Source organism: Balearica regulorum, chromosome 2 (assembly GCF_011004875.1).
Source record: "Balearica regulorum gibbericeps isolate bBalReg1 chromosome 2, bBalReg1.pri, whole genome shotgun sequence".
NCBI lineage: Eukaryota > Metazoa > Chordata > Aves > Gruiformes > Gruidae > Balearica > Balearica regulorum.
This window is the reverse complement of record NC_046185.1, coordinates 5036522-5053522: the sequence shown is the minus strand read 5'-3', so window position 1 is coordinate 5053522 and position 17001 is coordinate 5036522. Positions and strand designations below refer to the sequence as shown.

The 17001-nt window shown below is 38.0% G+C and overlaps 1 protein-coding gene across 5 annotated transcripts in view; it reads right to left on the bottom strand.

Moving 5' to 3' along the window:
* The window catches only part of TRAPPC9 (trafficking protein particle complex subunit 9), a 530046-nt gene that overhangs the window by 326754 nt on the left and 186291 nt on the right, over positions 1 to 17001 (bottom strand). For all 5 annotated transcript variants that reach the window (XM_075743254.1, XM_075743256.1, XM_075743257.1 and 2 more), the window contains one exon: positions 11452 to 11562. In XM_075743254.1, the coding sequence (XP_075599369.1) occupies positions 11452 to 11562 (111 nt within the window). The remainder of the gene's footprint in view (positions 1 to 11451; positions 11563 to 17001) is intronic.

Genomic DNA, 17001 nt, shown 5'->3' with positions numbered 1-17001 from the left:
GGAAATACCTTTAAATTGCTGTAACCCATGGTTTGAGTTGCATCTTATAGGAATTACTGCAGCAGGAACCACCTGAACCAACGGAGGACAAGCCTTACAAGAAGCAGTGCAAGTGCAGCAGTGACCCAACCCAAGCTGGTTTTGGTGCCCAGTAACTCCACGCAACACATCACCTCTCCTGTCCTGAGTGACCATCATAACAGATGGAGCCCAAAGGGCTAAAGGAACTCAGTGGACATTTTAAAGACATTTTACAGGGGTGGTCCACAGACTAAGGGAAGGATATCTGTGTATTATATCAAAGGATGGGAAGGGGGGTGGTGGTTAATCAGGATATTGAGAGTGTGGTACCTGAGCATGATGTAAATGGTATGGAATAAGGTGTAGAGAATGTGCTGCTTTTCACTGGGATAGAGTTATTTTTCTTCATAGTAGCTAGTACGGGGCTATGGTTTGGATTTGTGCTGAAAACGGTGTTGATAATATAGAGATGTTTTTGTTCCTGCTGAGCAGTGCTTACACAGAGCCAAGGCCTTTTCTGCTCCTCACCCCACCCCACCAGCGAATGGGCTGGGGGTGCACAGGAGTTGGGAGGGGACACAGCCAGGACAGCTGACCCCAACTGGCCAAAGGGATATTCCATACCATATGATGTCATGCTCAGCTGGGAGGAGGAGGAGGAAGAGTGTGAAGTTCGGAGTGATGATGTTTGTCTTCCCAAGTCACCGCTACGCGTGATGGAGCCCTGCTTTCCTGGGGATGGCTGAACACCTGCCTGCTGATGGGAAATAGTGAATGAATTCCTTGTTTTGCTTTGCTTGTGCACGTGGCTTTTCCTCTACCTAGTAAACTGTCTTTATCTCAACCCATGAGTTTTCTCACTTTTACTCTTCCCATTCTCTCCTTCATCCTGCTGGGTACGAGTGAGCGAGTGGCTGTGTGGGGCTGAGTTGCCAGCTGGAGTTAAACCACAACAGTCTATGATCCCAGTTAGTATAGCAGCATCAGGAGAAAAAACAGAAAACAAAGATTCCACTTCAAACCAACTTCTGGAGACACCTTTACAACTGCAAAATGAAAATGTCATAAAAGGTGGCTTTATATACTATAGCATTTACGTAATATCTTTCAGTCTTCTCTGATCACTGTTGTTTTAGCTTTTGTTTCCAGTTAATGAAGGAAGAAGTAAATGGATGACAAGACTGAAGAATAAATTCAAGCTGCTGAAGCACTAATTTTAACTGACTGTTCCATTTGAAGGAAAGACTCATAAGACAGCTATTTTAATTATACTTTTGATCATCTAAAATAAATTAATAGGAATTGGGTATTTTCATTTCCAACTTCAGGAAATCTACGTTGTACCATCCTGATCTTTTACAGAACATCAGAGAGCAGGCAGAAAGCCAAATCAGTGCAACATCAGAGTGTAGCTTTAATAAATCCTTTGGCCATTAAAGCAGACACAACTGGCAGCCACTCAAGGCAATCTTCTTTCATCCCATTAATGCAGTCACCATGTCACCACAGCCGCAAAACACAGCAAGTGCTCCTAAATAGAGAGAGTGCTATAGGCTAAATTTATCTATTTATCTACAGATATCGATCAAACCAGGTGTGACCTGCAGCTGTATCTACACTCAAATCCTCACTCTTTTACTGGCAGCATGAACAAAAATGTCCTGAAATATGTTAGGTAGCTTTTTCCCTGAAAAGAAAGATGATGCTTAATTAGGTAATGGAATGAAACTATTCGGTTATCTTCACCATTTGAACCTACAACCTCTAAATTTTCTACACATCCAGATACCCTTCGCTCCCTATTTCCAAGACTGCAAATACCATGTTAGAGCAATTTATCAGGAAAATAAATTCCATGGCAATTTTTCATCTATTAGATGAACAAACAAGGTACCAGGTTTTAGGTTTGAATGAACAGAAAAAGTAATACACCTAATCGGACCTATGAAGGAGGATTCTGCAAATATAAGCTACGCCCAGTAACGTACTACTTAAAGTAATATATGAGTCCGGAGGCCAAGAGCCTTACCATAATCTGGCACTATGCCATCTGCAACAGCAGAAAAATAAAGAAAGAAAAGTTGAGGAAAGGAATTAATCCTCTGGGGGAAAAAATAAAATAAAAATGACAGAATAGGACAAATGTTGGGATGACAGAAAGTCTTAGAGGACAAAAGAAAAGACAGAAGAACCAATTCATATGGACCCGTGCCCATAACACTGTTGGCTTTGGGAAGAACAAGTGAGTTTATCTACGTGTAGGTAGACTTTCAAATCAAAGAATATTGTAGGTTGGAAGAGACCTCTGGAGGTCATCCAGTTCAAATCCCTCACTCAAAGCAGGGCTAACCTGGAAGCTGGCCACAAAGACGCATGTTTGCAGCACAGCAGCATGCAAGCAATAGTTATTTTTCGCAACCCTGCCCCCATCCCAGCACACAGCACAGAACAGCTCAGCTCCCTTTGCCTTTCGTGCCTTAGGCAGTGCCACATTCAACTAGGTAAGAAAGAATTACAAAATAACCTCTGCAATAACGTTTGCAGCCTACCTTGAATTTAGACTGCACAGCAAGTCTTACAGAAATTTGGGCCATGCCAACTGTATCAGTAGAGCTGCGGACATGCACCTCCCTGCTTGTCTGTGCTTATCCGTATGGTGCCTCTTTTTACCTTGTGCTTGTCTATCATCATTTCACTTAGTATTCCTAGCTTTCTAACTTGGGCTTTACTAAAAGAAGCCAGACAGGAACAGCCTATCTTAGGTGTGTTGAACACTGAGTAGGTTTAGGGCAAAACAGAAATTTTGATGAAGTTTCCATTTCACAGAAATACTGACAAACATTGGTAGAAAAAACAGTGCTGATTAATACTACTTACCTTTCTCCTTCAATGTTCAGAAAGTCCACTAGAAAAAGAATAGACAACCCCCAAATTTTCCATGGAATCACTTCTTCCTGTGAATATCGATATTTTTTATTTAATTCTAATGAGGGGACTAATGCCTAGTGAAAGGTTGATATTGCTCACCTTCACTCTCCACTTTTTTCCATCAACCATCAATGTTGAAATATGATTTTTCTAAAACCACAGTACAAATCTATTGGCTTGAATATGTGTGAATTAAGGGCAAATATAAGCCATTTCAACTACGACTTCCTTCAAGAAGCAGTAGTTTCCTGTTTAGCTTGTTGCTCCATTTATGAATTTTCGTACATTACTTTTTCTTCCACATATCTTGCACAAAAATGAAAACCCAATAAAAAGTATTAGCACTTCAGCTAATTTTTTAATAGACCTGCATTTTGTCGAATGCTTCCATAAATGTGCCTAGCACCCAAAAAGTTCAAGAAACAAATAGATTTTCCAAGTATTGAAGAATTGAAGGAAGGAAAAAGTTTGGTTTTTTTCTATAAAAAAAACCCCCACACTCTTTTCTGTTTTTTAATAATTTCTAAATCTGAATCTGAAATTATTATTCTGACATTTTCAAGAGAGAGCTTTTGAACCCTGCACTTCCTACAACCTGTGATCTACTTATGATTTAAGGGCAAAATGAAGAAGACTATTTTGGATTTTGAGTGATTTATAGATCATCTAAAACTAGGATAGCAAATTCATACTACTTCTGTGTGACATTTTGTATAAGGGCCAACCTATCTAGCCATGTTTATGTTGTACCCTATTAAACTTCATAAATCCTATCAGAGACAAACTTGGCCTGCACTCACAAACCTCCTGTTTCCCTAGCTGCAATACTCAAAATATTAGAAAAAGTGCAAACTGGGTCTCCTGAGGTCAAGTCAACGTTCAAAGAGGTCAGAAAAATTGTCATGCAGGCTAGATCCCGTGAGTTAGCCACCCCCACTTTAGAAAAACAGTCAAATTGCTTAGATCTACTTTTGAAGAAGTGGGAAGAAGAGAAAGATCTTCTGAGAAGTCATATAATACCAAACCAGTTGCCTACCCAGTGTGGTATCCTCCAATTCATTTAAGCAATAAATAAGTCTTTCAAATGAAGCTGAGGGAGGGGAGAAATACCTTCCACAGACAAAACTGAGAAAAGGGGAAAGTCTCCATACGAGTGATTAAAGAAAGCAGGTTTATCTGTGTTCCAAATATATGTCTTTCTGACACAAACAGAAATGCTAAATTCAAATGCAAATCATAGGAAGGAGATTCTCTTGCACATTGCCTGTGGAAATAGGCCATAACTATATTTTCAGAACAAAAGAACGATATTGTACTGGGGAAGGAATGGAGGGAGGAACAGGCGTCTATTCACATATTTGTTGCTCTAAAACCTACAAGGGCATTTGTTTTCCCATCATCAATTACAGGGACAGAACACTGGAAAAGGTCGTCTTGTTGGAAAGTACAGCAATTGCAGGCAGGTCTTTAGTAATTCTGCTGAGGACATCTTAGAAGCGGCCAGGTTCTTTGCCTCCACTTCTCTGTGAGGAAGACTGCTGAACAATCTGATGATGTCTGCGGCCTGGAAATCTTCATTTCTAGCCATATTCATAGACAGCTCAAAGCTCAATTTTTCTTGGTGTCCTCACCTCCCTTAACCTTTAAAAGAGCCCTTCCCTGTCCTCGACTTCACAGAATACATTAATAATCCCTTTTAAATTTTACTGTGTTTATCAAACCAAAGTCAACATTTACATTATTTTTCATCAGTTATCTGCATCTTCTACCATTCGATCTCCTCTTTCAATGTGTGACCAGAATTGAATGTCATAATTTTCACTAAACTACTCCCTATTTCTATTTGACTTAAGGGTATCTCAGAAACTTCCAGCTTGCCATGGATTTAACATGAAGACCCAGAAAAATTGCTGTGAATTTTTTTTTCTCTCGATGACAGCATACAAAGCCTTAGTCATAGCAGCTTTGTCTTTAAAACATAAGCAATGTAAGGAAAAATTCATAAATCTTTCATACAGACAACATGCCCTGTCATAAACAAAACCACAAATTAAACACTGACTTGGCAGCTATGAGAATCAACAATCATGATTTACTCACACATGGACAATAAATTTATTAAGGGAACTTATAGTTTAAAAAGAGGAAGAATTTTTAATTCTCAGGCCCTGGAAGAGGACTTATTCCAAAATGTTTTCAATATGTATGTGCATTGTTAACTAATACTGCATAAATTGCAGTACACCACATCACAGACTTCACAGCTCAATTAATCAACACATAAATGAAATAATTAAGCATTAGTTAATGGTCCTCATTAACAGTATGCACACAAAGGACTTTTAAAAAATTCTTTACTTTCCATGGATGAAAGAAACACCATACTATGTGATGAGAGGTACAAAACCGAAAATAATAATGTTTCTTTAATTATTGACTCATTGGAATTTAACAAAAAAAAGTATTTAAAAATAGGTGAAGTCTATGCACACAAAAGTTCACTTCTCAATACTGAGAAAAATAGCTATACTTCTGCTAAGTTTGAAAAAGAAAAAAACAAAAACCAACCAACTTACTATAGTGGATATGTAAAAGTAAACTCACTCATTTAATCCTACAACCCCACTAAAAGGCAGGAACTGCCAATCCAGCAAGAAGCTTGGCGGTTCTTAACTTCTGAGTGTTGACTTTGTTACTGTTGAATTTCTTTAGCCTATTTTTTCTTATGCAACTCCCAATTAAAAAAAAAAAAATCCGTCATGTTATTTCACATCAACATTCACATGGATTACCAGTACTCATCAAAACTTGTGAATTTTGCACAAAAGCCTCTGCCATTCGAATTACCAAATTTCCTCATTTATGATAGCCTGTACCAGAGATAACACCTATTCAGAAGCTTCAGGGCTCCTTACTATTCTCAAGGAGATACAACTCTCATAAATTTTAGATTTCATTCCAGCATCTAGTGGAGAAGATACACTCTCTGTCTGGGAAGATGCCTGAATGATTGGAGATCCTTCACAGCTCCACCATGACTGACACCATTTGACCCTTTTTCATAGAATCATAGAATGGTTTGGGTTGGAAGGGACCTCAGAGATCATCTAGTTCCAATCCCTCCCCGAACATGGGACAGGGACACCCTCCACTAGACCACGTTGCCCAAAGCCCCATCCAACCTGTCCTTGAACACTTCCAGGGATGGGGCCTCCACAACCTCTCTGGGCAACCTGTTCCAGTGCCTCACCACCCTCACAGTCAAGAATTTCTTCCTAACATTTAATCTAAATCTACCCCCTTTTAGCTTAAACCCATTACCCCTTGTCCTATCACTCCATGCCCTTGTAAACAGTCCCTCTCCAGATTTCTTGTAGGCCCCTTCAGGTACTGGAAGGCTGCTATAAGGTCTCCCTGGAGCCTTCTCTTCTCCAGGCTGAACAACCCCAACTCTCTCGGCCTGTCTTCATAGGAGAGGTGCTCCAGCCCTCTGATCAGCTTCGTGGCCTCCTCTGGACTCACTCCAACAGCTCCATGTCCTTCCTATGTTTCTCCAGGTGGTTCTTACCCAGGTCCTGTTTGCTCTTCATTTCTTAACTCCTCAGTCCAGTCCTATTCCTGAGCAAGCTTTAATCCCTACTGTTCTCACACCACGGCCAAAACAGTCTGAAAACTAACATCTAAAAGCATTACATCTACAGCCACCAACTGCAGAACCTCACATACATGGAAGAATGTAACAATTCAGTTGTGTTGCACCACGGGGATAGATGAGAGGATTGATCCACTCAGACCATCACCGTGATAAATCTTCCACCGACGATGATGTTTGCTGCTGCCGCCGAATGCCAGACACACCGTGCACAGAATAGAAATGTAAAGGCAGTGCAGGGTATGTTGTACAAAATGAGATATCCTGGGGCACATAATGAGATAACATCTATTACCATAAATTATGAGGTGATTTACGTATAAATGAGGGTTGTCATGAAATTTAATTTTAATGGTTTGATAATCAAGTAAGAAACACAATAATTACCATACCTAAGTTTTTCAATAAATTAAAATCACTGCTAGTGGCAACGCTTTTTTGTTAACATACATAATACAATTCCCCTCCCAGAGCCGGCTGCTATATTTTTCCATTTCAGAACAACCTGTTGAATGCCACATCACTGTGACAAACAAGCTCAGTTTCACTGCTGATTACATTCCAAACATTTCTACATTCATAGCAAACCCCCTTCAACAGTGTGCAGTTGACTACTTCAAGAAACAGCTTTGCAGACGGGCGGCTCTGCTAGTTGAGCAAACTATCTTGAAGGCTGAACTTTCCAAAAGCATATATCACAGAGCTTGTTTCCCTCATCATCACATGAAGTATATTCAACTGGCTAGATTAACAAAACATGTTGACACCACAGTGTGGTATATCAAACATATTTTTTATTAACTGAAGACGTTGTCAGCTTCTCAGCATCACTCGCTGCAGCCAGAACTTCAGCGGAGTAACTTGTCTGACAACTTTTTGCCAGGAAACCAGTCGTCTAATGTATTTCCCTGTGTATATTAAAGCTTAAAAAACCCCTTACAGATGCAAAGCAGCAAAAAAATATTATTTTTAATCTAGCTTTGTAATGAAACCTAATTATATTTTCAGGATTTCATTGACTCCAAAATTCAACACGCCACCTCACAGGAAAGGGAGGGCAAATTTCCCTTCTTTTCCTTCTCTCCTCCAAATGAGTCTTAGTTCTCTCTCCTCACCACTGCGATCTTCTGAGAACAAAAGGCCTCGAGGTAAAATATATCACTAATTGTCCCAGAATGAGACACAAAAGAACATTTCAAATCATAGGGAAACCAAAACAGGGAGTATGAAGATCACTAAGTAACATCTTGGGTTATAGGAAAAAAATGAAAGGCTGATCTTTTCCATTTGTGTGTCTGCAGAAAATAGTGATAAAAGACAGAAAAATGAGTGAACAAAATAATCAGAGCCCAAATTATCATTTCTTTGTATAAAATGATGGGGAGCAAAGCATGTATTCCTCTGTCCTAAAATAGAGGAAAAGGGTGTCATCTCTCAGAAACACTACTCAAATACGTATATGAGACCAGTTACAATGCGCACATTAAATATTTCCAATCAATGACTTAAAAGTTACAGTAAATTGTAAGCTTAAGGTTTTCTGAAAACTAAAATTATAATCTTTACTAGTCAGCAGAATAATCTCACTGTACCAAAAAGGTATATATTTTCTAGATAGTATTTTAATGGCCTAAAGTATGTCACTTTTCCTTAATAGTATAATAGCATTTTTTCATACTGCATGCAGTGCTATTGTAAGGATTATTATTTCCCTATCTCTGAGTTCATTGAAGCAAACTTCACTTCAGACCTTAAAGTAAAAAGAGTGTGTAGTATTCTACGCATTTGATCCATTTTAAATAAACACAAAGAAGCCGGAGAACAGGAGGGAGCTGGAATGCACAAATAATATGGATACTATAAGATGGATACCAGATACTTCCCTGCATGAACTCTGCAAGATTTGGCAGTGCCAGTACTGATCTAGTGATATTAGACTTTTTTTGGCATTTCTGCTTCCATCTCCTAAACCCTCCTCATTTCCAGCTTCATAGTCAATTGTGGACCTTAGTTATAAATCAAATATTTTATGGAGAGTGCTTTAATAAGTGTAGCATCCAGAGCCTTCCATTGCCATTCTTCATTTTACATAAAAGCAATGGAAGAATCCCCTGCAAATTCCCTCTTACCAGGCACAGAGGACAAAACATATTCTACATCGACAGCTTCGTAATATAGTAAAGAGAAGCAACGCATTGGGGACTTTGAAGTTATTTTACTTTACTTTATTTTACTCGTGGGTGTTGGTCTCTTCTCCCAAGCAACAAGTGATAGGACAAGAGGAAACGGCCTCAAATTACTCCAGGGGAGGTTTAGGTTGGATATTAAGAAAAATTTCTTCACTGAAAGGGTGGTCAGACATTGGAACAGGCTCCCCAGAGAGGTGGTGGAGTCACCATCCCTGGAGGTGTTCAAAAAGCGTGTAGACATGGCTCTTCAGGACATGGTCTAGTAGACACAGTGGTGTTGGGATGACGGTTGGACTTGATGAACCTAGAGGTCTTTTCCAGCCTTAAAGATTCTATGATTCTACTTTCTAAACATACAAAGTGAGAAGCAAAGAGGCAACCAGTAAGCAGGATGCAGCATTATCCTTCTTTGTAGGTCCGTAGGCAGAGAATATGAAAACACTTCGAGTCGCCAGCAATAAGAACAGGAAGGAAGAAAACAATTTCCTGCTATCTACACTTTGTCAGGACAGGAGATTTCAAAATGATGGTGATGAATGGAGGGAGAGTAAATTACAAAAGGAAGAGAGAATGACCAAAGCCAGTGAAAAAGTTGTTTTTAAATTATGAGTGGAATGAGGAACACATTAAAAATGAGGAAGGAAACAAGAAGGTAAAGGGAAGGGGAAAAAAACCCCTGAACTTGACTGAAGAGACTCTCTTCAAATATTAATTAGATATTAACAAAAAATCAATGTCCAAAGGTAAGAAAAAATTATAAAAGGACAATCTAAGAGTAGGCCTTGTTGAAAAGTATTGTATATTTGAACTGAGAACACTTGGTTCAGACATAAACTCCTGAGAATGATTGTCCTACATTAAAAAAGAAAGATCTAGAACCATTACTCAAAAAAAGGGGAAGATTTCTGAGGTTTTTTCTTTTCCTTTTTTTGATTGTAAGATTAACAAAAGCCCTTTGCCAGGAGGAGTAAGCTAATCTTAAAGCCCAGTGTATGTTCCACCTGAGTTTCTATAGCAGATCCATCAGAATAAAAATTTAAACTCTAAGCAACCTGGGAGCTGCATACACATTGTTAAAACTAAAAGCACTTATCATTCAAGAAACAGATAATAAATGAGTTAAAAACTGACAGAAAACTCAGCGCAACTTCTAACCAAGGGTAAAACAATAAAATATCTTGCAATAAGAATAAAAATCACTATCCTTAAGAGGATTTAAATACTTTCAACAAATACACAATCTGCCTTGATAAATGACTGTTTCAAAAGACTTATTGAAAGGGTTTATATCCATCACAATATAACGATTTAAGGATATTTAAACTTGAATTACTAAATCCATAGGAAAATAAAAGTAATTCAATCAAGGACATGCAAAGTAATTTTATAATGTTATTTGTAGGATTATTTCTATTTGTTATACATTGTCCCAAAAATTGGGAGTGAAAAATTTCAAGGAGTTTACCAAGGACAAAAATTATGGGAAATAGCAAAGCAGCATGAAAACAAAATTACAAACCAGCACAGGTAAGAACATGAACATTTTGGTGTTTAGACGGCTTTAAAAAAAAAACCAAACAACAAAATAACCCACTTTTTTTAAAATAAAAGGATCAAGCACTGTATGTTGCTGATTTTTTTGTCCATTCCTTGATAAACTAAAATTGAGAAAATTCAGCCTTGGTTTGAGTCAATGTATTTTCTCACAGTTGTGCTTTCAAAGTCACTAAGGCAAAAAGCATTCCGAATTTACTGCTATTGTTACATATTCTATACTTCTTTTTGACAATTGCATGCCTTGCAATTGATGTGTTTTTACTTTGAACTTAATATTCAGACTGAGATTTCAAGACATTAAAGTAGCTCTCTTTCTTTAAATAAGTTTATCAATTGCATGGTTTAAGACTGCAGCACAACTCTCCCAAAGAGAAGTGTGCAGATAGCCCATGACCAAATGGAAACATTTCATTTTTTCACAGTTTCATCTTTTTAAGATGAAAATGGTGATATCTAGATGTAATGATCATCTGAAGAAGATAAACCAAGCAACCTAGGGTAAAGCCAGCAGTAGGAATCCTAGGCAGATATATTAGAGCAAGTAATGGTTATAGTTTGCTACAGAATGACCTTTACATCGCCATAGTAGGGTTGTAAGAACCAATACACATAACAGCCTACTTAATCGAGAATATTTTTTCCACAGAGATTGTGATTGCTTTTTCTTCAATTTTGTTTTTATTTCCCGCAGTTTTATTTCTATGAAAACGAATGAAATGGCTGGGGAACCACATAAAGAAAAGAATACAGAAAACTGGGAAAGGATGACGAACTAGTGAGATCAAGTTTTAACATCATAACTACATTCAGAGCACATTAAAATTATATTAAAACATTCTATAAAAATTACTTAAATGAACTGTATACCTCAGAACCAACTATTTTGTATTATGTTATTTTCAATACTAGTAGATTCATAGCCAAAATACATTCACTTCAGATATTGCTAGAACTCAGCGACATACCTTAAAGAAAGAAAAACTCTTATATTCTTTGACATGCGTACAATGTTTAAAAAGAAAAATAGGCCCCAAATATCATCAATTGTGTACAAATAAATAATACGGTTAAAATCAAGGACCCTTTAATACTGAAAGTACTTACCGCTGACATTCCCCAGCATGCAGAATTAAATCTTCGTTATTTCTAGCGCTGATGGTCAACTCATGTTCTGTAGAGTTGAAGACATCAAGAAGTAGATGACATTGCCGGGTGCTGTTCAGATGGGGGGGAAGAAGAATAGCACAATTTCAATAACACGCCACAGAATTATTATACATATATCAGACTTAATATTTGTACAGAAATTTAAATATATATGCATAAATATTAATACACATAAATTCACATACATATGTTTTATACTCAGCTCCAATTATAAGAGTATCCTACTCTTTTACTAGAAATAACTTTTCTTTTTTTTAATAACTGGATTTTTTTCTTTTTAACTAAAACTAGACAGAAGAATATATCATAAAAAGGAGTTTCATGACAATTACAACTTGCTCGATATTAAGCATTTGCTCACCTGTATATATTCTCACTCTGCAGCTTTCAGTTTCACTTTTATTGAAAAAGCCACAGATTCTTTTCAGTTCTTTGAGCATTCACATGAAACAGTTTTAATATTTCAAACTACCTTGACGTTATCTCTTTAAGAAATGAATTTACAAGTAAAAATTTCAATCCTTGCCCAGTGTCAGGGACCAATTCCATTTGCTACGGTACGTGGTTTGTCTACAGACCGAAGCAAGCCGGCAACTAGAGTACTTTTCCATTATGCCAACTATTCTGAGAGAGACAACTCTGTCCCTTCTGTAAGAAAGGCAAACATAGAAAGAAAACCTTATCTTTGTCAGCTACTGTCCTTCAAATCCAAATTTCCCTAGAAACATTCAGTATAAATATACCAACTGTATTTCTGGTAACTTTAGGAAATAATACTGGCAAAGCTGCAGAGAAAAAACTTTATTGTAAATTTTTATTCTTATTTATAAACTTTTCTTCCTTGTGAAAATGAGCACAAACAGCAGCATTGAGTGAGTTATAATAGAATACACATGGAAAAATATCAGAACCAGATACTGAAATGCCTAATACAATCATAGAGCTGCAATAATGCTTCATTAGCCTCCTCTGAAATTCAAAACTTCCTAAGAAGCTACTTAACAACAGAGAAATATCCCAGCCTTAAGCATCACTACAATTTAGCTTTAGCTATCAATGACTTTGACGTTTTAATGCATATATAACAAAATTAGGTGACTTGTCATTGTGAATTACAGTATAAAGTAGTATAGCCATTGTACAAAACTTACGGATCATGTCATCCCATATAATTGCTCTCAGAATCAACAAGTAGGAAAAAGTAACTTGTGTTTGGTGTCAGAAGTAGAACCTGCTAGCAGCACTAATTTGAGAGAGTTCACTTGAAATCAGAAGCTCCCCAAAAGGGAAGGAAGAGGAATATGTTGGTAAGGTGAGAGTCCTCAGAGCCATCCTTCGAACAATATGCATATTCAAACTGAGTAAGACACAGTTGTGCGTCTCAGGCAACCAAGTAGATTTATCCTATTGCGTAATAATTAGCAATTAAATTCAAACGCTAGCCATACCAAAGGCAATTAAACAGAAGAGGTGCAAGAGTTTAAGAACTGCTCTCCTACTTTGGAAACACGTTATCTGGTTCATAATATACGTGCCTTCTGAAAATCAAGAGGTATCATGTTCAGAGCATATAGAGGAGGAACTGTGTTGCTACCTCGCAAACCCTTGAAATGGGAACACTCATAGGACAAGCACGGGAGGTTAAGGTCCAAGTCACAAAAGTGATAGCAATGTCACATGCAATCAGGCACTAAATGTCAAGAAAGTATTGCTGGGGCACAGTAGCCTGTCTTTTAGCAAAACTAAAAGCAAAAGTGGTGTTGGAGGCTTTTTAAATATATATATTAAGGGTTTTCATTCTCTTTGGGTAAAACCCCAAAGAATATTGAATATAGAAAAGAATGCATGAAGGTAGCTGAGTGCCTGAAGCAAACATGTCAAAACTCAAGAATTTAGAACAAATCAGGAGTCATAGGTCTTCTCAGAGATTCTCTTCCTCAACAGCTCACAAGAAAGATATGACTAGAGGGGCAGTACTTGAGTTGGTAGCTATCCTGTTACCAGTAAGGAACAAAAAAAAAAAAAGACCAAAAAAAAACCTGGCTTCCATCTCATCATTAAGAGCGTGGGACAAGATTTGTAAAGACACAGCAAACATCTGCTTCTCCAGTAGATATGAAGTTATGATCTACAAGAGAGACTTCTAGTGTAGACTATGTTTACAAAGTTCAACATGGAAGGTATTTTTATTTATCTCATAGCCAAACCAAACGATTGTCTGAAATAACGTTCAAGCCTTGTGCAGTATCTTTTGGCAGCAGAACCAAAAAAAGAACAATTCATGCCATAAAGGACCTATACAAGCAGCATCCCTTCAGTACTAAACACCATCACTAATACTAAAACTTCCCAAATATGAACTTTTGGGCTAGACAGTGAAAATCATTCATCATCATGACATTTATTTCATCCTCTTCAAACACTACACAAAATCGACATGTAGGGGAAATAATTCTTTCCTTTTCAATTTTAAGTTAATTCTCCAGGAAAATCATTAATTAATAAAAATCAAAGTTACAGAATTATTACAGTACTTTGAAAACTAAGAAGAATAAGATACCGGTATAAAACCATTGAAGGTAACATTAAGAGTGCAAAAAAATAGTATTAGATGTTCAGAGTAAATACAGGACAGTATCAAAGAGACTATTAGAGCAATGAAAACCAAACACAATTAAAGGTTACAAAAATACTTTAAATTTTAAAAGTTTGCTTCAAATACTGGAAGCTGTATCCAAGCAAGGAAGCCAAGACAAAGCATAAGCTCTAGAAAATTAGAGGTAACACCATAATAAATTTAAAAAGGAAAAAAGAAACCCTCAAGTTGTTAAAGAGCAACTTGCTAAAGATCTAAAGATCTAAAAGCTAGCATGATTTTTTTATTTACTGCCACAATCAGTAAAACTGTGTAGAACTGATGAAAATTGCCAATGTCATACTGTTTTAAGGATTTTAGGGCAATAGAGTAAATCTTAGACCATTAACTCTGCCCTCCATACTAGGTAAATTAATTATTAAAAAAAAGAAGTATGTAAGCTTTTAAAAACTTAAACCACTCAAAACAATAAATGGATCTAAAGGTGATTAAATTATATACCATAATGACCTACTGAATGTTTTGGCTAGAAAATAACCACCCATAAGCTACTGATTTCTGTTTATCCCACATTTACCCAGTTTCTTCTTACTTTTCCAAACTATCATACAATGAATCATGGAATGGTTTGGGTTGGAAGGGACCTCAAAGCCCATCTAGTTCCAACCCCCCTGCTGCGGGCAGGGACACCCTCCACTAGAGCACGTTGCCCAAAGCCCCATCCAGCCTGGCCTTGAACACTTCCAGGCAGGGGGGCATCTACAACCTCTCTGGGCAACCTGTTCCAGTGCCTCACCACCCTCACAGCCAAGAATTTCTTCCTAATATCTAATTAAAATCTACCCTCCTTCAGCTTAAGGCCACTACCCCTTGACATACATGCCCTTGTAAATAGTCCCTCTCCAGATTTCTTGTAGGCCCCCTTCACATACTGATCTCCCCAGAGCCTTCTCTTCTCCAGGCTGAACAAACCCAACTCTCCTGCCTTCCTGTCTTCACAGGAGAGGTGCTCCAGCCCTCTGACCATCTTCATGGCCTCCTCCAGACTTGCTCCAACAGCTCCATGTCTTTCTTGTACTGAGGACCCCAGAGCTGGACACAGTACTCCAGATGGGGTCTCATGAGAGTGGAGTAGAGGGGGAGAGTCACCGTCCTCGACCTGCTGGTCATGCCTCTCTTGATGCAGCCCAGGATACAGTGGGCTTTCTGGGCTGCGAGTGCACATTGTAAACTCACATCCAACTTTTAATCCACCAACACCTCCAAGCCCATCTCCGCATGGCTGCTCTCAATCCCTTCATCATCCCAGCTGTATTGATACCGGGGGTTGCCCCAACCCACGTGCAGGACCTTGCACTTGGCCTTGTTGAACTTCATGTGGTTCGCATGGGCCCACCTCTCCAGCCTGTCAAGGTCCCTCTGGATGGCATCCCTTGCCTCCAGTGTTTCGACCACACCACACAGCTTGGTGTCATCAGCAAACTTGCTGAGGGTGCACTCAATAATTATCTACCATATAATATTTTACACTAAATGTTTAGTGGATTGGGGAGGAAGGTACAGGGCGAGTTAGTGGGGAAAAAGTCCACAACTTTGTGTCCTCTTATGTTTAGTTAAGTAGATATTAGTTACCATTCATCCCCAGAGAAGGCAGAGAACTCTGTCTTTGCAAGATTTCACACAACTTGCAGGGTCATCAGTGGCTTGCCAGTCTCTATAGAGGGTTTTGCTGTCTCTAGCTCCTTTTTAAATTTTGGATCAAAAATGTCTAAAATAAGTCAGTTTGTGTTTGGATGTTTTGGTTTCGTTTGTTTTTCCCTCCAGAACATCTATTGAGATAGCGTGGTATCATCACACAGTAACACACACAAAATTAAACCATCATCTAGTTTTATTCCATACACTTACGGACTTAGAAGCATTTAGGAGAACAATATGAATTAGTACAGAGTTTCTCATTTCTGCAAAACCCAAATACTTCACTCTTTACGGATTATTCGGGAAGATACAGGACAGAAATACACAATTGCACCACAAAAATCCCAACTCCCATATACCCACATTCCTATCTCATCATACACCACCCCCAACTTTCTCATTGATCCATCAACCACAGTGGGCAGTGCAACGTTTTTGGCTGGCCCTGAGGCTCATCCATGCCAAGTGGCGCAGGGAACAGAGCAGGTAATTGCTGAGCTCGTGCTTCTGCCTTTCCTCACTGGAACATAAATTAGGATATCTCTTCTCTATCCAGGTACCAATCTGCAGGAATATATTTAACTTTTCCCTATATAGCTGGCTGAAATTAGTCAAAATTTACCTAGGGGAGAGAGGGAAACAGTTAAAGTGATCATATAAATTTCATTTCACTAGGAAATAAAATTTTAAATTATCCAGAAGACTACAGCAGCCACCACAAACACAACATCTGTCTTTTCTGAATAGAGTCATACACAACTTATTGCATTATGTTAGAAGTCCAAATTAAATGAAGATGAATTAAAGCTATACTGGACTGTATATAGACGCTAGGATAAAGAAAAAAACATTCTTGAAAGGGTTTTACTCTTGTTTCCATATGTCATTTCGACTGCTAATGGAAAGGAAATAAGCCTGGGTCAAACAAACAGTTTCAGAGCCTAAGTGGAAGAATACTAAAAATTATAACATGCAAACCTTTTCCAGTTCAATGATCTTCCTTATTTGTCGATGATGTTTCCTTTAGCAAAATCTACCATAAATTCCACGTTCAAGATTTTCTTTTACAAGTAACACAAAAGTCTGTACAACAGAAGGTTGTACAGGTGAAAACTAGAATGACAAGGAAACATTTTCAGTTGATTGATTTATAATCTGAAGGTCTCAGAATAACATGCAAATTTAAGTCAATA